Source organism: Trachurus japonicus, chromosome 7, assembly GCF_045865225.1.
Source record: "Trachurus japonicus isolate A0001 chromosome 7, Traja_1.0".
NCBI lineage: Eukaryota > Metazoa > Chordata > Actinopteri > Carangiformes > Carangidae > Trachurus > Trachurus japonicus.
Genome location: NC_140913.1, coordinates 31393697 through 31420455, shown reverse-complemented (window position 1 = coordinate 31420455; position 26759 = coordinate 31393697). Strand labels below are relative to the sequence as shown.

General features: G+C 39.5%; 1 protein-coding gene across 20 annotated transcripts in view; it reads right to left on the bottom strand.

The window, feature by feature from the left end:
* Positions 1–2790: 2790 nt before the first annotated feature.
* The window catches only part of LOC146985116 (rap1 GTPase-activating protein 1-like), a 58190-nt gene continuing 34221 nt past the window's right edge, over positions 2791–26759 (bottom strand). For 2 of the 20 annotated variants that reach the window (XM_085782848.1, XM_085782852.1), the window contains 22 exons: positions 26236–26271; positions 24078–24125; positions 23563–23601; positions 23266–23457; positions 21553–21656; positions 20067–20145; positions 19902–19955; positions 19229–19312; positions 17652–17752; positions 17275–17404; positions 15668–15823; positions 15501–15572; positions 15321–15407; positions 15077–15217; positions 11975–12106; positions 9738–9815; positions 8609–8718; positions 7933–8055; positions 7639–7774; positions 6801–6912; positions 6170–6249; positions 4313–4648 (listed from right to left, as the gene is read on the bottom strand). In XM_085782848.1, coding sequence (XP_085638974.1) covers positions 4508–4648; positions 6170–6249; positions 6801–6912; positions 7639–7774; positions 7933–8055; positions 8609–8718; positions 9738–9815; positions 11975–12106; positions 15077–15217; positions 15321–15407; positions 15501–15572; positions 15668–15823; positions 17275–17404; positions 17652–17752; positions 19229–19312; positions 19902–19955; positions 20067–20145; positions 21553–21656; positions 23266–23457; positions 23563–23601; positions 24078–24125; positions 26236–26271 — 2235 coding nt within the window. In that variant the 3' untranslated portion in view covers positions 4313–4507. Of the gene's footprint in view, positions 4649–5871; positions 5920–6169; positions 6250–6800; positions 6913–7638; positions 7775–7932; positions 8056–8608; positions 8719–9737; positions 9816–11974; positions 12107–15076; positions 15218–15320; positions 15408–15500; positions 15573–15667; positions 15824–17274; positions 17405–17651; positions 17753–19228; positions 19313–19901; positions 19956–20066; positions 20146–21552; positions 21657–23265; positions 23458–23562; positions 23602–24077; positions 24126–26235; positions 26272–26759 lie in introns of all 20 variants that reach the window. The other 18 variants (XM_085782854.1, XM_085782856.1, XM_085782859.1 and 15 more) reach the window with 17 other exon arrangements.

Here is a 26759-nt window from a genome sequence, read left to right as displayed (position 1 = left end):
GTTAACTGTTGATGCTTAAGAACATTAATAAAATCTTCATGAGTATCAATCTAACCCAACCATGATGTCTTTGTCATGCCTTTATTAATCTTTTTTTTGTTTGATTTATTAACACGCTCATCTACGTATTATAAGTTTACTTGTTTACAGTAAACTGTGCTTTTTGCAGGTACTGAATCTAAAGCGAGAACAATGTCTTATTAAGGCTGATAAATCTTTTATTATGCATTTGATTTTGGTTTTCAGAAAGGTGCGTCGGAGGAGAAGAGCAGACTTGTAGAGTTTCTTCTCACTTGAAACATTTTACCCTTTCGCTTTTATTTTGAAGGCAAACAGCAAAACCGGAAGTTCCGGTTTAAGCTAGCAGCTGATATCTTAACACATGCCCATGTGTAAAATGGAGGTAGTTGCCCAACATTTTTGCCCCCGAGTAGAATTCAAACCCATTCTGGGCCTCGAAAAGAAGCAGCTGACAAGAGGAAGCGTTGTGAGACGGAGGATGACTCTTCTGGTAAGTTTAACTGCTGCTAACTAGTTAGTACAAACTCAAACATGCATAGCTAACGTTAGCCGAAGCTAGTGTAGACCTAGCCGCCTCCTGACTGTTGCTGCCCTACGGAAGCGCTTCTCTGTGTATCAGTGAGAACGTTTTTATATTAAAATGTAGTTTATTTTGTCTCCAGCTAGGCTTATATACATACAATGTACGTTGTCGAAATATATAACTTCTCTCTTTCGTTGTGCACCGTCTGATATGTTCTTGACACTTTTCTGTACATGATAGCCTACTTACTGCTGTGTACATTCAGCACAGTCATTTGAGTTTGAGTTTGAGTATAATGAAATGTGCTACATTAAGACTCTATTTAAAATGCTTGAAAATTAAACTGTAAAGTGTTATTGCAGGATATATCGAGACTTTTATTTTTTATGTTTTTACATAAAAAAAAATGTCATTATGAAAACTCAGATGTAAATTTCCTCTATCCTCATTCTCTCCCGACCCCTCCTCAGACTCCTCAAGCTCCTCAACCTCAGATGATGGCAAGAAGAAGAGGAAGAGGGAATTGCTTTTGATGCAAACAAGAGTGCAAAAGAGCAGCTGCGTTAAATGTTCAATGGAATTAAAAATTTAAAAAAATAAAAGTGTACTTTTTTTTCAAAGACCTGTTTTAGGTTATTTTTATACATTTTAAGTATAAAAATCATGTTGCACTTTGCAAAATTGCACTTTTTTGAGTTAAATTATTTGTATAATATGCCTAAATGTTTTAAAGGTGCTTTCTACCTGTTTTAGGTGATTTAGATTTTTATACATTTTCAGTAAAATGTCTCTTTACTTGACAGCAATGAATAAAACAATGTTGGGCTTCACTGTTGAAACATTTGTATTACTATGCAATCTTTTCTTTACATTTCATCAACCTTGACCACATGTATTGTTCATTACAGATGTGGAAGTTGTGAAAATCATTGTTAACCATTAATGAATGCATTACAAAAGATTTATTAGACTTAATAAGGCATTGTTCTCGCTTTAGATCCAGTACCTGCAAAAAGCATGGTTAACTGTTAACAAGTGCATAGTTAACTGATAATAAGGGCATAATAATGCACAATAAAAGATTTATCAGCATTAATAAGACATTGTTCTCGCTTTAGATCCAGTACCTGCAAAAAGCATAGTTAACTGTTAACAAGTGCATAGTTAATTTATAATAGATGAGCAATAAAGTATATATTAATGTTAATAAATCAAACAAAAAAGATTAATAAAGGCATGACAAAGACATCATGGTTGGGCTACACTCAATGTGTTTGTAATGTTATTATGAACAATTATAAGATACTCATGAAGATTTTATTAATGTTCTTAAGCATCAACAAACAGTTAACAAGTTTCTTATAAGTTATTATAAATCTCTTATAGTCTGCTATTAACTATATTATAATGAGACTATTAATACTTGTAAGCACTTATAAGAGCCTTATTACCTATTAACTAACGCTTATTACACATACCTTAGGATTAATAAAGGCATAACAAAGACATAATGATTGGGCTAGTTGAGTCAATATATGTGTTTGTAATGTTATTATGAACAATTATAAGATACTCATAAGGATCTTATTAATGTTCATAAGCATCAACAAACAGTTAACTAAGTTTATTATAAGTTATTATAAATCAATTATAGTCTGCTATTAACTATATTATTATGAGTCTATTAATACATATATAGTCTTATAAATGCATAATAATGTTAATAAGCATCTTGTAATCACTTATAAGAGCCTTATTACCTATTAACTAATGCTTATTACAAGGACCTTAATATAAAGCGTTACCGCATTTTCTTTTTATTACCTTCCACAGATCTACACCTATACATAATCCACCAGCCTTTCATTCTCTTCAGACAGCTCCTTCCACCTCAATCCTTCATGGATTTCTCTCTTTTTTTTCTCTGAATGTTGTTCCTCCATGTAACACAGTTGTATAACCAGGGAAGCCTCCACTTTTAGATTGCTCCAGTTTTACATACTTGTGGGCAGCCACATCAAATCATTTATTCATGGGGCTTTCTCTCTTAGCTTTCATTAAGACAGTGGGAAATGGAACATCTACAGTATGTAAGCACTTCACAGCAGGGATTTTCACTATGTGGGATTCAGAATATTTTTTTTGCTTTTGTGCAAAAAAATAAAAAAACCCACCATGAAATACTGACGAAAATAGATTAAAGGGTGATGCGCTGCTTGTTAAGAGACGATGCCAACAACAGTATGTAAAGATGTCAGAGCATTTATTTACAATAAAAACAACAACAACGACAACAAAACATTCATTTCATTGTAAATCCTGCTGGGTATTAAGCAATTTTTGCTTCATAATCTACACTTACACCATCAGTTTGTGATGATAAGGCAACTGAAATGATCAGCAGGATGTACTGTGAGATCTTCCCTTTTACAGAACAGTCTGAATAGCTTTTTAAAATAATCTTATTCTACAAAACTCTCTCAAAATAATATTTAAATTTAAATGTATGAGAAAAAAACAAACAAACAACAACGATAAATTGTCAACTTGGCAGTTATTTTCAAGGTGTTGGTCAATCCCATCTTAAAACGAATGGCCTATATATACATTATACACTATGTACTCCAACTCAATGTCTATTTACAAAAAAATCAGTAGTCGTGTCTGCTGTTATTTTCTCACTAGCAAATAAATATTCACTGTTTGTATAATAGTTGCATTGCAAACATACTGCACTGAAAGAGATCTGACCCCCTGAAATACACAGAGCTTTACAGATGACGACATTATAATTCACTCCAAAGCAACACATACAGAGTAAGTATATGACAGGATACTGGATGTAGTCACTATAGAGGTACGGTATAACATATGCCATAAATGCCACTTCAATAGGAAACCAAACCAATAAATAAAAACATGTATTAGAAGGAAAGAAAAAAAAAAAAAGCAACTCTGGACGTAATGTAGAGAGGCTGGTCTCCACGGCAGCAAACACACGACAGACAAAAGCAGTTACTGTACAGTAAATCAGTCATTGGATGGATATATCCATATATTAGCAGACTATACAGACAGTGTCGGCGCATTGCACCACTTTTTTTTTTTTTTTTTAAACAAAATAGTGTTCTTCAAATCGATTCAGAATATATTGTTTTTTTCTTTTTTTCATCTTTATCTAATACTGCCGTCTCATTATTGGCTGCAGAACGTACTGTATGTGTGTCAAAGAAGCGAGGGTTGCATGTTTAAGTTTTTAAGGCCATGTCATTTCATTTATGAGACGTTGCTGTCGCTATCTTTTCCTGTGACTTGTTATGCTTGGTTTGAAATCTAATCTTTAAAGAGATTAGAGTGGCAGAGGAAAGAGAGCAACTGCTTTTCTGCAGCTCCACAGTCCTTCTGTTTTCTGTTTTCTGTCACTTATAACGGCATCCAACAACAGAGCTATTCTATATCGCATTGGATATTTTTTGTCATCTGTGATGCTGAATATTTGGTATATTTGTCATACATTAGAGATTTTTATCGAGTCAAAACCTTGATTTGGTAAATCCATCCAAGTTTTGATCTTCTCCATGTTGCAGCAAAACTCCTTCACACACAGTCTGAACAGAGAGGTCAGGTCAGTGGCACTGTGTTTACCCTGTATAGCCAGCACACTTTATCGGCTTCACCGAGAAAGACTGAACCCAAGTAATATCTCTTACAAATAAAACGATTACATTTGAAAATAAAAATGTGAGCTTTTGCAACAAATATCAGGTAAAAAAAACACACACACACACACGCATACACACACACACACACACACACACATACAACCAGGCAACAGATGTGTGAACAGGCAAAGAAAAAGAGTGGTGGAAGGAAACAACACTGTGCAAAAAGCTGGCCCCTCTTTGTGCGTCATCCTCTCTCCAGTGTCCTGCAGGTTTTTCTGGATTTCCTCCGTTCTGTCCGTCACTGAGCAGCAGGCTGGCCAGACTCCGCCTGCGTCCTCTCCTCCCTCTCATCCTCCTCAGCTCTCTCCCTCGCTTCACTGGCCATGGCGAACGCCTGCACTTGTCTCATCTCCCAGAGGGATTGTGACTTATGGGAATGCTTTGAGAAATAAGAGAGAGAGAGAGACATCTGGTCAAAAAAAAAAAAAGATTATAAGCTGTTCAATCAGAGTTCAATCACGTTGCCAAAAAACAGCATTAAAAAAATGTTCCTCTGTAATATTAACGACCCAGAAAACACCTGAATATATGGCATTTGGTTTGGTGTCTCTGGTCACAATTTGTCCATTGTTTTACAGTTTTTCTCCATTAGTTTGGCTAATTTTTCAAAACAGAAATTACATTCTCAAAACAACATGGACAAACCTCCAAACCACTTGGAAAATGTTCACAACAGAATTGTATTTCTCATTAATTTCATCAAATTGCAAATGTCTTCGTACATCTTTGCAAATGATTAAGTACAGATAGCTGCGTTTACTGTAACACAATGTCCAAGTGAATAGATCTTGTTAGATCTTGTTGATCTAAACTAATTGATTGATTCTCAGTCTAATGGTTGTTCTCTCCAAAACATGTCAGCCTCATCACATGCACAATAGTCTGTTCAATTGTCAAAATTAGTCAAGAAGATAAAACCATGGATACCATATATTTATTTACAGCACTGTAGGCTACTTATAATTTTCCTTGTTTTTGTTTATATTACAGTATATTATGCAGTATATATTTTCCTACTCTGATGAATGGAAGTTACTTTACGTGTGAATAAAAATGGCTACCTTTCCCTGGCAGTATGAGTGCAATGTGTGATGTCAAACCTACTTTTACCCTAAAATCTGTTGTTTTTTAAATTTTTATTTTATTTTTTTCAGTTTTATACTGTATTCTGTTAGCTAGACAAAAACAAAAACAAAAAACTAGTACAGTAACTATTGTGAATGAAGGACTGGGCTCAGACTGAGAGGTGGACATGAGGGATATTTCAATGCTCCTCTGCCACAGTGACAAAACATCTAAACATTTTGACTTGCAGTGCTCACACAACGCCAAAGGGACGATGCATTTTTGGGGAAACTGACTATTTCTATGAGAAGGAAATTTAGTTTTGACACATGAGTGAACTGTTTTAGGAGAGATATGAACTTTTGCAAGGGATCTATGGTGTTGTGCTGAACTGTATCACTGTTTTGCCAAATGATCTTACAGTTTTGAGAATGTAATTTCTGTTTAGAGAAATGAGCCAAACCAACTGAGAAAAACTGTAAAAAAAAAAAAAAAAATCAATGGTGACCATGAGAGGTGTATTGAAGCAAGTCTAACCTGATGATGGAGATCCAGGATACAACCAGGTGTGTGGAGCTAACAGTTCTGCACACAGAGACGCACAAACAGCGATAAAAGAACAGACAGAGCAGAACCGAGCGTCAGCAAACAGCACACAAAACACAAAACACATTACAGCAGCACAGACTGGACTGCAGCACAGCTTCACTGCAGCACTAACCTGCTCTTTCTATACTGTTTTGATCATTAAGGGAAGAAAATACAAAAAAAACAAACAAAAAAAAAACACAAGCACAGCTGATGATTAATAAGTCAAGATTTGGCTTTGACTCACAGATGAGGACTGATGGTCTTGTGGTCGTTCCAGTTTGATACGGATGTCTGTCCCCTTTCCTCGTTCTGGTTTACCAGGCCCTGAGGGACAGGACACGACTGTGAGATACTGTGTCTTGTTTTTAGAATAAAAACATGTCGCGGCAGCAACTCTCCAGAAAGTTATTGTGCACCGACAAACGTTTTTTTGGATCCTGCACTGCAAAAACTCAAAATCTTTACAAGAATATTTGTCCTTTTTCTTGTCAAAATGTCTCATTTCTAGTCAAAACTAATCTCTTTCCACTTAAAATAAGACTCATCACCTAAAAATTAACTTGTTTTTAGATCATTTTCACTTGTTTCAAACAAATTTTCACTTGAAAGAAGTAGAAAAATCTGCCAGTGAAAGCAAGTTTTTTTGTGTTTGTAATAAGAAAGAAAAACTTGCCCCACTATCAAATTATTTTAAGTGAAAATATCCTTGAAAGAAGTAAAAAGTGTCAAAAAACAAGCTACTTTTTATGTGATGAGTCTTATTTTAAGTATAATGGGGTTGTTTTGACTTGAAATAAGACAAATATTCTTGGTAGGATTTTTGCAGTGTGTATGAATAAATAAAGGTGCACCAGGAAAACCTCCACCTCTCTCACCTGGCGAGCTCCCACGGCTGGTGGTGCTGGTGCTGCTGACGCTGTCCTCCAGCCAGGTGCTGTAGGTGAACGAGTCTCGCTTGTGTGGCGTCCCAGCTGACGACAAGCTCTCCTGAGGACAGACGGACACATCGAAAACACAAATGTCCGTCAGACTAAAGTGATAGTTCAACATCTCTAGTTTTAGCAGTAGGTTCGTTACCTTTACTTGTCGGTGCAAGCTATTTTTAGAACGGCGGAGCAGAGCCGTGAGCTGCTCAGAGCTACGCTACGGAGGCTCATGGGATTTCTTGGTTTCCCTCATCAAATTCATCAAATACACAATCCAACAACTCCAAAACGCTCTGGTGGACAAGTTGTGACCTGCACATTCACCACACTATGAGATAATAACAGAACGTTACCAGACAGAGTTGTTTTAGAGGGAAATTCATGCAAAACCGCTGATGTGCGTTGCCTTCAGGGACAGTTTTTCAGCAAGCAGTCTCTGTATTTCCCTCTAAAACAACTGTCTGGTAACGTTCTGTTATTATCTCATAGCGTGGTGAATGTGCAGGTCACAACTTGTCCACCAGAGCGTTTTGGAGTTGTTGGATTGTGTATTTGATGAGTTTGATGAGGGAAACCAAGAAATCCCATGAGCCTCCATAGCGTAGCTCTGAGCAGCTCACGGCTCTGCTCCGCCGTTCTAAAAACAGCTTGCAGCAACAATTAAATGTAACAAACCTACTGCTATGACTATAGGGATTATGGCAATGGGCCAATTTGCCAAAATGATGAACTATCCCTTTAAATACAAGCACTGCCGTAGCTACACTTGTGTACACGTCACACTCACCATGCCTGTGTCGTAGTCCTCCGTGGCCTCCGTCTCGTTCTCCTCCACCACGCTGGCGAAGCTGCTGGCGTTGGAGGAGGAGCGGGAGAGGTCGTGACCCTCGGGGATGGACGGCGCCCTGCCGCTGAGATAAGAACTACACCCAACAAGAGCCAAGAATGATTTTTAGCTCAGGTATAAAACACATTGATCCAACAACATGCTGCTGCAGCCGAGGATCACTCAGCGGTTACGATCAATACATCCACTGATACACAGATACAGATATGACTGTAAGCTGTTTATCACACACACCTGTTCTTGGCGGTCGTGAGCACTTCAGGCGAGCTCTGATTCGATGAGTTGTCAGATTTGGGGTCTTGAGAGACGTGACCGCTGTCGGGGGTCTTCTGGGTATTCGGAGAGTTTTCTCTACTGCTCCACATAGAAAAAAATATTGACTTGTTTATTTGAACGGGACAGTGCACATTAATGGACATAACATGTAAATGTGCCGGATTATAGCAAGATGCTAATTTCTGTCCGTAGTCTCATTAACATAAAAACAGTTCAACAGCAGTACACATTACACATAATATATACTGTATAGAAATATAAAACAAAAAAAGGAAAAGCAAAAGAAGTAGACAACACAAAAAGGCAACTATAACAATGAAAAACATATAGAGTTTTGTTCTGGGAGATAAAGTGCATAATAGGTACCAGGTTGTATTGCACGATGCCCTATAAGAGTAGTTATCAAAGTGCCAGATAGTATTGCACAAGGCCCATTACAGCCAGTTGCACAAGCAGAAGTGTGTAGATATTGCACAAAATGTAATACGTAATTGTATTATGTAAGTACTGCTAAAACCAAAATGACACACACAAAAATATTGTGTACAATTAACCTTAATTTTATTCATTATTATATAAAATGCTGTTTGGATAAATAGAAGCAGAAACGCTCAGCGGTCGTCTCGTTTCTCACCTCTTCTCCTGGACTTCTTGGATGTTTTCGATCCCGATGGCGCTGCTTCGCCTGGAGCTGAAAGGACCAGATTTTTTCCTGGTCGGGCTTTTCCCCGGGATTATCAACGACTGCCGGAGGGGGAAAAGACAGTAGTGGCGTCAGAGTGAAGATACTTACTGTACTAATACCATAAATATCTTTGAGTAATATTAAATTAACGGGAAGAGCTTATCAATCTGTATATTTATGTTGTCTTAACCATTCATCTTTATTGTATAGGCCTAAACATGCTTTTCAAATAAAATGGGGAAAAAAAAAAAACGTTGCACTGAATTATCAGGCTGAAGAGTAACTCTGCTCCCTTCCAGTTGTTACTATGATGGAAAAAAAACAACAACAACAAAAAAAAAACATTAAAATATGCACTTAGCGGCTTAATGTCAAGCCCTGGTGCCAGTCTTCTAGCCAGAGTAGAGCAGACTAAGGCGGGAGATGAAAGATGGATTTAAAGGCTCCAGGGCCTACGACTAAATATGCTTTCTCAGCGACTGCTTTGTTCATTCAATCTCCCCTTTTAAAGCTCTCAAAATAAGAACTTGAAAAAGCCTTTTTATTCAACATGGCTTCAAAGAGCAGGAGGAGGAATCTTTTTTTCCCCCCATAATATCTCTATAAGGGTGGGAGGTTTATTAAATTATTTAATATTCATAATTTTTTAAAACAAATAGAGAATTAACTATGCTACATTACTGTAAAATACAAAATAGGCAGCGAAGACTTTAGAGGGTGAACACACACTGCAGTTACAAGATAGGAAAGTGAAAGTACAGGAAAATCTAATGTATTATACAGAAGGAAGCCTTCAAACAGAGAGACTATGTGCTACATTCATACTGTATCAAAGGGCTGCTGATTGATTATGAATATACATAAATAGTTTCTTTATGATAGTGTATGTAGAATAACCAAAGACTGGCATTATCAAATCAATTACAGAAGAATATCTATTATCTGTAACACACAATACAGTCTATGTTGAGAAAAGTGTTTGGCCCCTGATGCAGTGGACCCATGCAGACAAAAGAAAAAAAGAGGAGCAAAAGAGGAAAAGTGAGTTGTTAGAGAGAAGTTATAATTAGACATGAACCTCTTCTACTGTTCCTATCCCTATGGCACTGCCTCGACGTCCATATTTACTGGGACTTTTGCCTGGGACAAGCAATGACTGAACCACACAGGGAGAGAGAGAGAGAGAGAGAGAGAGAGAGGGAGAGAGAGATGATGACAGATGACAGACGGAGGAAGAGAGGAGGATAAAGGGAGGGAAGAGAAAACATGAGATATATACAAATAAGTCATGTTGTCGTTCCAACAAAATACAAAAACACATGTTAACTTTTTGTCTCCATGGGTGCAACACAGGCAGCTGAATGGGAGAAAGGGAGAGAGAGAGAAAATGATGAGCCAGTTACAGTATGGGAGCCATGTGCCTGTGAGAGAGAGAGAGAGGATGAAGAAGAGATAAAAAAACAACAGAAGAGGACAAACAGCATGTTATACATTAGGTCTCTCATGTGGGCAAAAAAGCAAGTTCATTAACGAAGCATCTTGGTTAATTATAATGGTCGGTCAGTGTTGAATACAAGAATAAAACTCCGGGTTGAAAATAAAATCCTAATGAAGTCAGAGAGTTTCAATTAGAAAACACCACAGCCCCCAAATATACACAATACATGTCAGACAAGTCGCCATATGCATGAGTGAAAACCTTGTAGCTACAAATGTACATGCATTTCATGTTGTACTTTCAATTAAATATCCAATATCTTCTCTGTGACAGGTGGGAGGAAAAAAATAGCATACGCAATATGTTCTCAAAGAAAAATATGAAGAATGAAAAAAGAAAAACTCATTTGCAGATACAAGGTTTTCACCTGATAACAGAAATATTCATTTGTTCATACTCGCAAATTGTGTGTGATCACCCCCCAACACTTGCCCGCAAGCTTTTATGGCATGCACGCACACACACAGACACACACGCGCGCACAGAAACAGGACTCACAAACCCACATTCATCATTAGCATTCAAGAGAGCGCTTATAAACAATGCAGATGCACGAGGCGGATTTAAAGAAAAAATGTAATAAATATTGGAAGGCAGCTTCAGAAAATTCACCGCATGTGTCCTGCAATTATTCACTTCTGTGTGTCACTCCGTCTTGCGGCGGAAGGGAAGACAGTGTGCAACCGTTTGCAAAGTGAGAGCCGACCAGTTTACACGACCCAAGCAGAAACAGAAACGACGCTCCACTGGACTGTGGAGAGTGCAACAACCCTTCTCTGTGAGAAGTTAGTGCAGCAGGCAAGTGAGGGAAGAGGAGGGGGCATTAACTCTGGTAGAGTTGCTGAGGGAGGTGTGGTGGCGGGGGGAGAGGCAGACGACGAAGAAGAAGAAGAAGTATGGAGCCAAAATGGGGTCAAATGTTTTGTGCTTGGGAAAAAAAAATTTTGAAACTCAAGTTTTGGTCTTGAATTTTGAAACATACATCAACGTATTCAAAATAAAAATAAATGTACAAAAAGTTTTTTCAGGTTAAAGAGCCGAGACGGAGCCGTTTTAGAGGTAAATGCAGAGACTGCTTGATGAAAAACTGTCCCTGAAGGCAACGCGCATCAGCGGTTTTGCATGAATTTACCTCTAAAACAACTCTGTCTGGTAACGTTCTGTTATTATCTCATAGCGTGGTGAATGTGCAGGTCACAACTTGTCCACCAGAGCGTTGTGAAGTTGTTTGATTGTGTATTTGATGAGTTTGATGAGGGAAACCAAGAAATCCCATTAGCCTCCGTAGCGTAGCTCTGAGCAGCTCACGGCTCTGCTCCGCCGTTCTAAAAATAGCTTGCACTGACAATTAAAGGTAATGAACCTACTGCTATGACTATAGGGATTATGGCAATGGGCCAATTTGCCAAAATGTTTTATCTTTTCAGATTCAGATCTTAGTTTTTTACAGTTTCAAATCTTTTTTTCAGATTCAGATCTTTATTTTTCAGATGAAACATGCAACTGAAAGAAATAAGATCCCAAATATTAAAACATATGAAAGTGAAAAATGAAAATAAATAATTTATTGTTTGTTTGAGTTGATCATAATTATATTTCACCTGAAAGAAACTTTTTGTACATTTATTTTCATTTTGAATACGTTGATGTATTTTTCAAAATTCAAGATCAAAACTTGAAATTTCAGTTTCAAATTTTACTTTTTCAAGCACAAATCATTTGACCCCAATTTGGCTCCATAAAGAAGAAGAAGTAGAAGTAGAAGTGGAAGCGAGACTGGCTTCGCTCAAGACCAGGAGGAGTGGGACTGTACTTACTATCCCTGGGAATTTGGGGCTCTCTGCGGGGTTGTGGTTAAAGCTGCTGCTCAGGCTAGTGGAGACTGTGTGCGGCTTCTTGAAAGTAAGACCCATGGCGTCCATAGACTGGCTCCTGCTGCGGATCACCCGCTATAGAGAGAGACGAGGAGTGAGGAGGAGGAGGAGATACATTCAGATGGCGCTGACCTCTGTGACCCCCCCTGTTTGGCTTTGAAGGCCGAGAGCCGAGAGCCTCGGGTTCCTGTCCCTGAACACTGACCACTACAGGCAGAGAGCGCCGGCCTGATGCTAATCCTGACAGACAAGGAAGCGACAGAGAGCACCGCTGAGCTTTAGTGCCCGAAGGAGGCGGAGTGGGGTGGGCTGGGGTGGGTCGGGGGGTTTAGATGAGTCATTATACTTAGATAGGTAGTAAGAGAAGAGCGGGGAAGTAGAGTGGCTTGCAGATGTCTCACCACACTGCGTTTAAACCAGAGCCAGGAGATGTTAAAGCCCGGTCCACCGCTACCGTACTGTATGCAAGCATGAATAGGCAGAGAGAGGCATCTGATGGTGAAAGAAAACCATTCATTCGCTTTGATATTATGACACTCAGAGATGACAGTTAGAGTTATATATACAGTATATAAATAAGTAAGTAAGTGTGAGCATGCAGAGAACACAGCAGCAAAAAAACAAACAAAACAAAAACAGCGAGAAAGCATGTGGAAGAAAAGCTGGGAAGCCAAGAGAGTTGTTGTTGTGTTCCTGCAGAACAGAGCAGCAGAACCTCTCCTCATTAATCACAGATTAATAGAGATTGATTAAAGATCTCACAGCCAACATCTGACAGGAAGACGAGAACAAGTCCTGAACTGACTGACTACCAAAGAGCAAAAAAAAAAAACGAACCTATTTTAAATCCACACTGACAGCTGGAACAAAATGCAGCTACTACAATATAACTGTAGATGACAGTTTTAAACGTGTCACTTTTCTCTTACACTTAAAAGAGTAGAAGCAGGAACAGAAAAATATATTTAGAGAGTTCAGATCCACCATCCATTTAGATCCACCCATCACCCATCCATGCCAGGTATCAAAAGTTGATTATAAATGCAGTAGCTTAAAGGGATAGTTCACGCAAAATTGAAATTTCACTCATTATCTACTCACCCTCATGTCGACTAAGGGCTGGGAGAAGTTTCAGAGTCCTCCGTGCCTTTTCTGAGTTACAGCGGGGCTCCGTGCAGCACTGCATGTCCATATGACGGTAGCGAACGGAGCTCAGTTTTCTTCGTCCAAAAAGACACACCAAAAAACATCCAAATACCTCCATAGTGCTCGTATGTAATGTCCGTCTTGTATTGAAGCCCCGAAATGCGAAAAAGCTTGCAAGCTTGTTTGCAGCGGAAGCTCCTCTTCCTGGACATTACATATGAGCAGCATGGAGGTATTTGGATGTTTTTTGGTGCGTCTTTTTTTTACGGAGACAGTTGGTATCCATTAGCAACCGTTATATTGACATGCACTGCTACGCCGAGACCCCCTGTAACTCAGAGAAGGCACGGATAACTCTGAAACTTCTCCCAGCCCTTATAGGGTGAGTAGATAATGAGTGCAATATGAATTTTGGGTGAACTATTCTTTTATGCATGAACCTTTTGCTTTCTAAGCAAATGTTCAGTAGCTCTAACACTATGTGAGCCTGTCTTGGCTCAGATACCCCCCTCAATGTGCACCGAGGTCAGGGACAGCATCTGTGAACAGTTGGCTCCCATATTTAAAAATAGGGACAGAGGAGCGTGCTCCAATTATCAAGTGGCAGGGTTCACCCTTGGAGATCCAAAAGGAGCCAATTGAGGTAGTTTGGGTGTCACAGGTCCTCCTGGTGACTTCCCTTGGCGAGTCTCTGGGCATCATCAACTGGTAGGAGACCCTGAGGTAGACCCAGACTATTCTGGAGAGATTATAGATTTGGGCAGTAAGTGCTCCTGGAGCAGCTGGAAAACGTTGCTGCCAGGGAGAAGGACGTGTAGGACTACCTCACTTAACCTGCTGCCATGGAGACCAGGCATAGCGACAGGATAGCGACAACACTAACCTATGGGGGCAATTCTTTCAACCACAACAAACACTCAAAAAATAATCAAATATCTATGGTACATAACTGGAATCCTTAGAGACACCACTGAACTCATATAGTGTACAGTATAAACAGTATAAACTTTGTGTTTTTGCATGTAGCCACTCACCTCAGATAGCCGAACTCTGAAACATCCTGGAAAGACATTACTATCCTCTCCCCGCCACAGAAACAAACACTTTTTCCTTGTTGTGATGATTTCTTTACAAAAATAAACGATCAGAGATATTTTGAACATTACCACTGCACTGCTCCACTGTTTATTTTAGTAAAGAAATCATCACAACAAGGAAAAAGTGTTTGTTTCTGTGGCGGGGAGAGCAGGCGCTCTGCGATCGGATAGTAATGTCTTTCCAGGATGTTTCAGAGTTCGGCTATCTGAGGTGAGTGGCTACATGCAGAAACACAATGTTTATACTGTTTATACTGTACACTATATGAGTTCAGTGGTGTCTCTAAGGATTCCAGTCATGTACCATAGATATTTGATTGTTTTTTGAGTGTTTGTTGTGGTTGAAAGAATTGCCCCCATAGGTTAGCGTTGTCGCTATCCCTAGCGCCGGGTAGCCATGGTGTAACTCTGGTTTGCCTGCATCAATTTTAGTCGCATTTTTTGCTCCCCCCAACACTGGGTGACCATCAGGACAACGATTTAGGGGTCAAAAATGACCAGAATTCTCCTTTAACCTGACCAGGCAGGAAATGGATGGATGCTAAGCGAAGTGCCTGCTTGCTACAGCTTAACATTAAACTTTTTTTTCATGAAACACCTGAGCTTGAACTAAAACTGTAAACAGTTCCCGTCTTAGTTGAGCACAGGATTTATACCTAAATTACATAAGACTCTGTTTATGCAAACACGTTTTAACTTCTCAACCTTTTTTCCACTGAAGCGGCGATTATGGTTTGCAGGAAGTAAAAAAGCAAAGCTGTCAGTTTGAAGCCCCGGCCTCTGCCGCTGCCTCTCCAGTTACCTTGAAGGACTCGAAGAAGCCCCCTCCTCCTCCGCCACCGTTCTCCAGTTTATCGTCCTCTCCTCCGACCCCCATCATGGCCTGGCTGTTCACGTGGAGCTCCTCATACAGCGTCTCTAACAAAGCCGACCGCGTCCGTTCCTTATACACACACAAACACACACAAAAGGGACATGAGACAAAGGGAGGTAAAAGATATTTGGCTCCAGCAGCTTTTTTAAAAAATGCTTTTTGGACGACTCACCTCTAATTTGGCAAATTTCTCAGCTTTGTAGCAGGCATACTCTGCATTAATGAGCTTGGTAAAGAGGAAGTCGTGGAATTCAGGGCCCTGGGAAGAAACAGTGGAGAGAGACGCATGTTGGAAACTTGAAATATGACAGAAAAAGGGGGGAAAGTGCAGCAAATCAGGTCTTTCTCTTACTTTTTTAAAAATGGCAGGGTTTGGGAGGGCCGGGCCGAAGAAGGGCACGTCATCCCGCGCTGTCACCGACACCTGAGGGATAAAGAGACGAGACGAAGTATAATTAACATTTATCAATGGGAGTAGCATAAAGGAGAAGAGGAGGAGGAGGAGGAAAAGTAGGTCACCTTGTAGAGAACGCTGTCAGAGCACGGGTTGACTACTTGGACCACGACGTAGGCGTGGAGGAAATTAGAGGCGATCATGTCTGGTACAAAGGGAGTGTTTTCCTCTTGGAACACAATGGCCACGATGTCGTTCCCTATGTGCCTCTTTCTCTGCAACTGCAACACAACAACCACAGAGCAACTTTAAAAAATAAGGTTACAGATGAATGAATGCAATGGAAAAAAATGGAAAAATGTTCACGTTACATATTCGTTGAAGTGTACAGATGGCTGTATTTAGGATTTTTAGAGAATACAGTATTTCATTCTGCTGGCGAACATAATTTAAAAGACAATAAGAGAAAACCATCTATTGTGGTGCCAAAGCTGTAATTAAAAGAATACTTTACACTTCTTTAAAGGCACAGTGCTTCAAAACCATTCTTCCAGCCAATAAATCATATGAAAGTGAAGGAACGATGGTGAGTATATGTGTGTTTCAGATTAAATGAAAATTGTTTTCGCATTGTAGAGACACAACAGAGATGATGAAACTATAAATAAGTATAAAGAAGTACTTTGTCCTCATTCATCTCTTTCTTACAGTTGAAAGCATGTGAGTCTTGTGAACTACCACCAGGGGGGGCTGTTTCCCCTGGCGACAGCTTGAACGAGCGCTGAACACCCACCACCACCGCTGGGAAACGGAATAGACTCATAGGCTCATCATCACGTTGTGCAAACCAGGATGGCAAATGGTGTCGGGCTTGTGCTTATTAATCAGAGTTTACTCGAATATGTGAGACAGAGTAGGAGAGAGACGAAGAGGAGGATGAGGAAGAGGAGGACTTGGCTGCCTCAGCCCTCCTGTTGTCCTTCTGGGTCAAATTGACTCAATCTGTTTCCTTCCTTCATCCTTCCTTCTTTTCTTCCTTTCTCCATTCCTTCTTTCCACAATCCTTTTTCCCTTCCTTGCCTTCATCCTTACTTCTTCTTCCTTCCTCTTTTGATCCAATTGAGATCTGTTCCCTGTACCTCCATCTTTCTTTACTTCCCCTTTCCCTTCCTTCCTTCTTTCCTTCCTTCCTTCTTCCTTCCTTGAACAAATCTGTTCCCTCCCTCCATCTTTCTTTCCTTCCTTTTTCCCTTCCTTCTTTCCACAATCCTTTTTCCCTCCCTCCCTTCCTTCCCTTCATCCTTACTTCTTCCTTCCTTTTGGACCCAATTGACCCAATCTGTTCCCTCCCTCCTTCTATCTTTCCTTCCTTTTTCCCTTCCTTCTTTATTCCCATCTTTCTCTTTGTCCTTCCTTCCTTCCTTCCTTTCTTTCTTTCTTTCTACAACAGGAGGGTTAAATCATATGAGGACGAACTGCTGTTCACATGTGGCATAAATTTAATGCGATTAATTGTTTACTACCGGTGCTGCTGCATTCGGATCCAAATGTCTGAACCACTTTCCCTTATTGCTTGAATGGCAAAGTGGTCTCAGACTGTTGGACCTCGGTGTACGTGCTGCGGCTGGGAGGTAAATGCAAAACTATGGCACTATAACGGCCAGAGGGAACCAGTCTGACGGCCGGCTGTGAATCATAAAAGGTGTGTTAGTCTGGTATTGTGCTGCCGTACCTGCTGGGTGTCCCCCTCTGTGTAGGGAAGCTTTGTGGACACATGGAACATGACCTCTTTGTTGCGGTAGTTGCAGTAGACCGATTCTGTGCCAGTCTGCCCATGAGTCACGTCTAACCCTCCACGGAAACTGCAACACACACACACACACACACACACACACACACACACACACACACACACACACACACACACACACACACACACACACACACACACAGACCCATGTCTAATAGGATGTTCTCCACCATGAGTGCAGTGGCATGCATGACTGTCATTCCTGTCGCTAACCCTTATATCATGTAAACTGTAACTTGGCATCATGTTATAAAATTTTTTTAAAATACAGTATACCAGAATATTTATCGCCTTCTTACCCTTTAAAGTTGTGCAGCTCGATTTTCTCTCCTAAAAACTCCAGGAACTCAACAAAAGCCGGACTCTCTGCACTGTTGCCAAACAGTTCTTCCTCTGAAGTCTGTAACCAGTCAAAAAAACAAAACAAAACAAAAAACCCATGAACATCAAGGCTTAAAGGACCAAATGATGTCAGAAGCTCCAAGCTAAAAATACTCAGGATGGTTTGTACATTAGAGGCCAATAATAATGCTAATAATAATAATTCCACTCATGCTTCTTCATTACAAATAAAGACGGATCAAGGACAGTGGCTGAGAAGCGGAAAGGAAGGAGGTACACTGCAAAAACTTCACCTAGACACATCACCTAAAAATGTACTTGTTTTTAGATAATTTTCACTTGTTTCAAACAAATATTCACTTGAAATAAGTAGAATAATCTGCCAGTGAAAGCAAGTTTTTTGTGCTTGTAATAAGGAAGAAAATCTTGCTCCACTATCAGATTTTTAACCCTGAAAATATGCTTGAAAGAAGTAAAAAGTGTCTAAAAACAAGCTACTTTTTAATGTGATGTTTCTTATTTTAAGTATAACGAGATTTGTTTTGACTAGAAATAACATTTTGACTAGAAATAAGACAAATATTCTTGGTAAGATATTTGAGTTTTTGCAGTGTAAGACATTTAGATACTGTATAATTAGCAAGCAATGGTGCAATGAGTATTTCATGTAAGGTGTTTGTACGACATGAGGTCATTAGCTGCAATAACTGGAAGCCATTAAATAAAGTGTAAGTGACGTGTGTTTGACACTCCTGTCCAAACACCGCACTTGTATGCGATGTGAGATAACAAGGGTGGCGACGATCAAATACAACAGTGAGTTTTAGAGACAGGATATAAAGGATAAAGGAAGGCTTGTGCAATAATGATCATCTGAGACAGAGAGTTGATTATCTATTGTCTGTCTGTGGAGAAGTGAATGAACAATAACGCCGGCCTGGCTGAGAAGAGGCGTCTGCTGCTTATTGAGTATTTCTGTTTTATTATATCTGCCTACTTAACCATCACGTCTCTCTCTGCTCAGCAACACCTCCTGAATAGAGAACGACGTCCTGAAGGGTGAGCAGAGGGTCCTCACTGCCTTCCTGCCACGGCCCCCTCGGCTCATTAACAATGTATTTAAGTGTGTTTTTAACCTTCTGCAGGGCTGGATTGACGGCACAGATCTCTGCACGCCCATGAGGTCTCCGTTCGAAAAGGTACAAGTGTCCTCAGCTCAGCATTCAATAGGTTATTCTGACAGCCACATAGTAAACAAGAGGGTTGTGATTGCCTCGGAAAATGAGGGAGTGCTGGAGACAAGCGCGCCGCACGCACAGTGGCTGGGCCAGACCGAAGGCCATAATTAAGACTGTGGATGACTGAGCGTAATCAGTTTCCTTGAGAATATTAGAAATTACAGCCTGTGGTGCATTGCTAATTGTCACTGGACTGCACACAGTTCTGCAAAACTAACATCTAAAAGGGCAAAATTAACCTTTTCTGTTCGTTCAAATCCAGGATTTTAAAAAAAAAAGCAAAAAAAAAAGCTTACCTGTCCAAACTTTTGATAGACGATCCCAAACTTGAAATTGTTGCTTATCACATGTTCATCAAACGTGACGATAAGTCTTGAAGCCTGTAAAAAGATGTAAATAAAACAATGAATCTTACAGTGTATGCAGTTTTTCTACACTGAAACTGATTTGGCTTTGAATGAATGAATGAACAAATGACAGAATACAACACAAAATGAAACAACAGACTTAACACTTATTTAGTATGTTCAAAAGGAGTGGGAGGAAGCCAAAGCTTATTAAATCCCACCACTTCTCCCTATGTTAATTCAATATATACTAATAAGTTATAAAATATCAAGATATATATATACAGTATTATACTGTATAACATATAATAATGTATAATGTATGCACATACACATAAATACACATACACACATAGTCTCCTGTTCATACTGATGGGAGACCAAATCTATCATCCATTATTTTTGCATCTTATTTGTGCAAAAATGCATTCAGTGGTTCATCTGTAGCTATGTGAGTATTCATCTGTCAGATTTAGACAAATTAAGAGGGTGTGTTAAAAATGTGTATTGTTTTTAGTGTAACTTGTTTGATTCCCTGAACACTGTTTCCTATGTGCATGTAGGACAGGAGAGCTCATATCCAGCCACTATGATGACTATACAAACCAAAACCAGATCTTACTTTAGGATAAAGGACGGGGAAAAATCGGTCCACGTTGACCTCTTCACAGACGAGCTGGAATTTAAAAAAAAAAAAAAAAAAAAGAGGAAGGAAAAAAATGTCAGAAACTGCTCAGACATTGTCACAACAGAGACAATAGTGAAAACAACAACAACGCTGTGTCACCTTGGCCATCTGGACCACGTTGGGGAACTCTGTCAGACAGGAAATGGGGATCACGTCGTGGTAGGTTTTCAGCTTCGTCCTGGTGAAAAGTCATAAAACTATCATCAGCGTGGTCTGAAAAGCCATTTATAATGTGACGCAACGCAACATTTCTCAGAACCAATCAGACGGGGGGAAAGAGATGATCCGGTATGGGCCATCATTATCATTATCATCATCATCATCATCATCATCATCATCATGAAACTTCCCCGCCCACTCGCTGGCCTAAATAGTCCATCTGTTACTCTATTGACACTCGGTCGAGCTTTACGACTCTTGTGATAACGCCCCAGCAGGGTGGACGCATTTACACAGTCAATACCGGGCATTTAAGGAACAAACAAACAAAATAAAAAGAAGATTATTCCGGTTCTGTTTCCTTTTGATCATTAAAGGGGGGTGTGACATTTCTTCTTAGCCATGCACTTTCATTACTGCGGCTGATGTAAGTGCACTATTCAGAGACACTACAGGGAAAAACACAGTTTTTTCATGCATTGATTGATCAATTTTGAGATTTTGGCCTTTTTTTCCTTCCTAGGCATGTATTCTTTCAGAAAAGTCAAAAGAAATGGTATAAAATCCACATTAAGGTGGTTATTTTACTTCAGTTTGTCTCTTTCCTCAGTAGATTTCTCCTAAATTCACCAAAAGTTAACAGCTACTGTGACATACTGTGCTGTGCTTGTTGTCAGGTATCATTGTAAAGCTCTCTCTCTCTCCTGAACAATGATGTAGGCTCCAAAAATTGTCATCTCCTCCGTATCCGCAATCAATCGTAAAAGTCTGATTTATATTAACAATCCATGGAATTTTACAGTACAAGTCTTTAAAGGCCGTTTTCTCAAAATGAGTTTCTCCTCAGACTCTGAGCTAGAAATCTCCACTTCAGCAGCACTTACAGACACCAAACCTTCCAGTTTTATCCCTGTTTATATTTTGAAGGTTTTTACAGAGGGGTTTGTTGATATATCATTCAAAGCCTGATTTATATAACATTTTATTCATAAAAACATGGCGAAATTCGATTTTTTTTTGGGCTGGTGACAGTATTTTCTGTGTTATAAAAAGAGATATCCAAAACCCCCTCTGTAAAAACTTCTGACTCTAATATGTCAACAAAATAAAACAAGAATTTTGAAAGTGGCTTTATCCATTTTTCAGATTTCGGTCCTGGAAATATATGCAAATTAGCGTATATTTCATCAGATATTGCCTCATCTACATATTTAAACATAAAATTTGACAAAACTTGTAATACAAAAAATATTTGTCTTAATGTAAGTGATAAACTTGGGAAGTTTCATAGTGATATCGGTTATTTAAATTTTTTTTTACTCTATTCACCTGTAGTGTAGTGTCTCCCCCTTAAAATTTCGATTTTCTCTGTAAATTACTGTAAAGCAGCGTTGTCCGACACCCGTGTGTGCATAATGAGCGTTACCTGAGCATTAGCCGGAGATGTTCTTGGTCACCAATCACGTCGTACTTGAGGGAGAACACCAGATGTCCAAGGGCGCTGTCCACTGAATAGTAATTAAAGTGTTCCTGAGGGCACAGTGCACGGACAGGGCTATTAGTATCTGCCCTTAACAGACAGACAGACACACACACACACAGCAGGAAATGTGTGTGTGTGTGTGTGCCGCCAGTTGTTTCCCATGTCTTTCCAATCTGGACAGCTTTTCCCTCTGCTACAGGCAGATCAAATTTGTTCATGTTATGCGTGTGTAGGAACAGGTGGCAAAGCCTAATGTATCTTCATTAGCAGCAGAGAACGAGGTGCCAAACAGGGGAGGCTGGGTTGGTGTTTCTCCACTGGGATTTTTTTTTTTTTTATTACTGCAGATTCATTTCATTATTTTAATGAGCAAGAAGTGAAATTGATTGTGAAATTTTCTATGAGAGTAATGAGGTTCATTGGAGGAGGAAAGAAGCTGCTGTAATGAGAATATTCATGAGTGGTACGACTCTGAAAACACACCTTCTCTGTGAGTAGATCTGACTTCACTGCTAAATAATCATGTTTATTTGATCTTCCTATCACTGTATCGTCTAATTGCATGATTGCAGTGATTAAGAAAACTGTATGAAATGATGTTAAATATGAAGAATTAAAAGGAGGAGGTGAAAGTGAAAAGGTCCCACTAAGTAAAGCAAATGCAATTTAGCAGAGACATATAAATGTTTCACCATGCTTCATTAAGTCATATGTATTGATTTTACCCATTTTTAAAGTGTTAAAGTTTTAACAATCACATATTTAATCAAATCAATCAATGAAGCATCTTAAAGGGATAGTTCAACATTTTGGTAATTTGGCCCATTGCCATAATCTCTATAGTCATAGCAATAGGTTTGTTACCTTTATTTGTCGGTACAAGCTATTCTTAGAACGGCGGAGCAGAGCCGCGAGCTGCTCAGAGCTACGCTACGGAGGCTCATGGAATTTCTTGGTTTCCCTCATCAAACTCATCAAATACACAATCCGACAACTCCAAAACGCTCTGGTGGACAAGTTGTGACCTGCACATTCACCACGCTATGAGATAATAACACAACGTTACCAGACAGAGTTGTTTTAGAGGTAAATTCATGCAAAACCACTAATGCGCGTTGCCTTCAGGGGCAGTTTTTCAGCAAGCAGTCTCTGTATTTACCTCGAAAATGGCTCCGTTTCGTAACGTTACATTATTATCTCATAGCGTGGTGAATGTGCAGGTCACAACTTGTCCACAAAAGCATTTTTTAGTTGTTGGATTGTGTATTTGATGAGTTTGATGAGGGAAACCAAGAAATCCAATGAGCCTCCGTAGCGTAGCTCTGAGCAGCTCGCGGCTCTGCTCCGCCGTTCTAAAAACAGCTTGCACCGACAATTAAAGGTACTGCTATGACTATAGGGATTATGGCAATGGGCCAGTTTGCTAAAATGTTGAACTATCCCTTTAAGAAGTGATTTTGGCATCATTCACACAGTCCTTTCGTGTTTTTCTGCTGTTTCAGTTGTGTTATAATCTTGATGTTATCTTATGTTATTACTTCTTGTGCATGCTTATAGTGTCACAAATATAATTTTTCTTCAGTTTACTGAATGAATGGATCTAGTTTTTTTTGTATTGTAATCTAGTGATGTCGTGCAGTCTTTTCTGTGACTAACCTTGCTCAGGAAGTGTTTCCTGAAGATCATGGCTGTTGTGTTACATTCCAGCTTGGTGCGCGTGGTCGGGGACAGAGGCACCAGCTGCTCTGGGTCCACGGTGTCGATCTGCTCATGGTTGGTTCCCTCGATCCAGTACCCACCGAACTGAGGCAGCAGGATGAGAGGGAAGGGGCTTTTTCTGCCCAACACCTGTAACAATATACAAAAAAACCAAAACAAATGGCAACGGGTTCATGCAGGGAACAGATTTTAATGTGAAAGTCATATCAGGACATGAATACATCATCATAGTACCTCATGGACACTCGGGTAGGGAATATAGTCCTCCTCAGTCTGCAAAAATATAGATGAAAAAAAGAAGAGCTTTATCTGTTTGTTCATCATCAAAGAAGAAAATAGCCACAGAGTCCAACTCCATAATCCCACAGGACGCTGTTTCAGAGTAGTTGCGTAACGCTTATGCAATGGAAATCAGTTTAGAAACTATATAGGAATTAATTATCAGTGCATGATTGATCAAAGCAGTTACTACTCATTTATGACCACGATGGGCACACATTGATCGTTTTTTAGATCATGCATCATCACCCACCACCACCATCCTATCCTGTTAGGTTCTTTGTGTTTGTGTCCTGTATAACTGTGTGGGGAGACGCGAGAGCATTTCACTGCATTATGTATATAACACTGTGCTAGCTGGAGTAATCAGTCTGTCTGGCTGAGCGAGATACGGCGGAGCAGTCGTGACACAATGACCGCATAATTGTGAATAATGCTCTCTGTGTGTGTCTATACGTGAAGACTCGCACCTTGAGTGGAGGAGGAAAGGTGCATCGCTGCTCATCCATCCTGTTGCCCTGTGAGAGGAGGACGAGATAAGGAAAACAGAGAGAGAGGGAGAGAAGGGTCAAACTGAGCAGCTGCTTTTGCATTCATAAAAACTAAACACACTTGTTATTAGATTAGAAATACAAAACAATATCAATATCGCAAAGTGTAACTAGAAAATGAAAGCATTTCCTGCAGGAAATGCGTGTGAATGCTGAAAGCAGCTGAATGCTATTGCTGAAGCAATGCTGAATGAGCTGAAGAAATTGTTGAATCAGTGCTAAATTAGTTGAAGAAACTGCTAAAGCAATGTTGAAAAAGGCTAATGCTAAAGCTAAAACATATAACTTATGAGATGAATGCCTTTTAAAGGTAAAAAGCAGTAGAAATGTTAACGGGAGAAGAAAACATTGAAATCCTGCATGTTTAACCTGACAGGAAGGAAAACTGATGAACCAGCGCTAACATACTGTAGCTGAAGCAATGGCTGAGAATAGATTAAAAAGTAGAAGATCACGTCCTAAACTGGGATAAAATGATCAAAACTTATTACATAACCACACAGTTTTCCCAGGAGATGTGCAGCAGGCGACAAAGCAAAGTGAGACAAGGACAGATGGAAAGGTAGAAAGAGAGAAAGGGAGAGAGTGAGAGAGATACATTACATACACACATACAGGGAGCGAGGATACTGAAAGACAATTAAGAGCAGGCGTTTGGGAGTGACTGAAAAGTCTGTTAGCACACAGAAGACGTGCGTTAATGAGCACTAATAATAATAATAAGACCCTGGGGATTAAAACGATGCACCCATACTACTGTATGATGACCTTTCAATTTTTACCACTTGGACAAAAATGTCCACCTACAGTGAGAGACATTTTATTATTTTATTTTATTATTTTTTATTCCTGTCTATATTCTGAAGGTTTTTACAGAGGGGATTGTTGATATATCATTCATACAACATTTCATTCCAAAAAAAAAAAAAAGCGATTTTTTTTTTAGGGCTGGTGACAGTATTTTCTCATTTACAGAGTGATAAAAAGAGACATCCAAAACCCCCTTAGTGAAAACTTCTGACTCTAATATGTCAACAAAATAAAACAAGAATTTTGAAAGTAGCAAATTAGCGCATATTTCATTAGATATTGCCTCATTTACATATTTAAACATAAAATTTGACAAAACTTGTAATACAAAAAATATTTGTCTTAATGTGAGTGATACACTTGGGAAGTTTCATGGTGATATCTGTTAGTTAAATTTTTTTAAACTTTAAAATACATTAAAAAACCCATAGGCGTAGGTGGATATTTTTGGGTGTTGTAAAAATGCATTACGGGTCCAAAAAATGGACTTTCATTCTGAAACTCGGGACATCCAGAGTTTACCCAAAGATACACCTCCTCGCCAAAAATCAGGCCCCTGTGACCTTTCATTTGACCGCGGGGAGTTGGGAAAGTGTGAGAGGTGGACAAAAATGTCCAGGGGTCATCTGAGGGACATGGAGGTGTGTGTGTGTATTGTGTGTATATTGTGTGTGTATGGTGCAGAAAAAAGAGATGCAGTGATACTAAATAAGGTTTAGGTGATGGCGCCTGGAGGACATCGACGAGGAGGACGATCCATCACACCGAGCTCAGTCCTGCATCACATCCCATACTGGTTTTTTTTTTGTTTCCAATTGTTCACTTATGAGACAGAAGACAGACACCGACTGGAAGCTTTTTGAGATCTAGTTTTGATGAGACCACATGGTTCGAACAAAAAAACCCGTCCCTCTAAACTAAAGCCTACAGGAGCCGTGAGATCGAGCCATTTTTGTTTATATTTATGAGCTGATATAATAAGCTTATAGAGCTGTCAGGCGGTGTTACAACCAGAGTGTTAACAGAGACAGAGACACACACACATATGTGAATATAACGGCGTATGACAGCTCTCCTCTGAAAAACACCAGACTCAATATTCATCTCATCTCAGGAAGATAAGTATTGTAGCTGTCGAGGAGAGAGGGTCAGTCACAGTGCTGCAGCAGCAGGAGACAACACACCGACGACGGGTTAGTTTCAGCTTTGTGAGTATACGGCTTAGACGCCGGAGATAAAATACAAAAAGATCAATGCATCGTCTTACCTGCATCCTTTCAATCATTTCAAATAAATCTGTGGTCTGGGGAGAGGAGAGTGACATGAGATGTTTTGAGTTTATTGTTTATTTTGGAGTTTGATGTATTTTCTCCAGACGACTAAGTGCAGCACTTGTTGTTTGGAGCCCATTACACTCCAGATATTAACAAGAAAACATATTTAATCCATGTATTTTCTTGTTTTTTGGGTCTAACACATAAGAACAATAATGATTATAATGAAAAAAACACACAATATTGTTTCCTTCGCGCATGAAATCTCTTTTCCTCTGAGCTTAATACGTCCAATAAGTAGAAAAGTGTTAATTAACTGGGCTTGCACATGAAGCATTGTAATTAACCAAACAGAGACATGTTACATGAGCTCTGCATGGACATGTACTCTTTTATATTCCTTTTGCTTGCAAAGAAAACTAATTCCTATGCAAAGACATAGAAACAATGGGCCTCATTCACCAATATCTTCTTAAGAACCTTCTTAGATTCTTTCTTAAGTTGTTCTTAAGAGGTT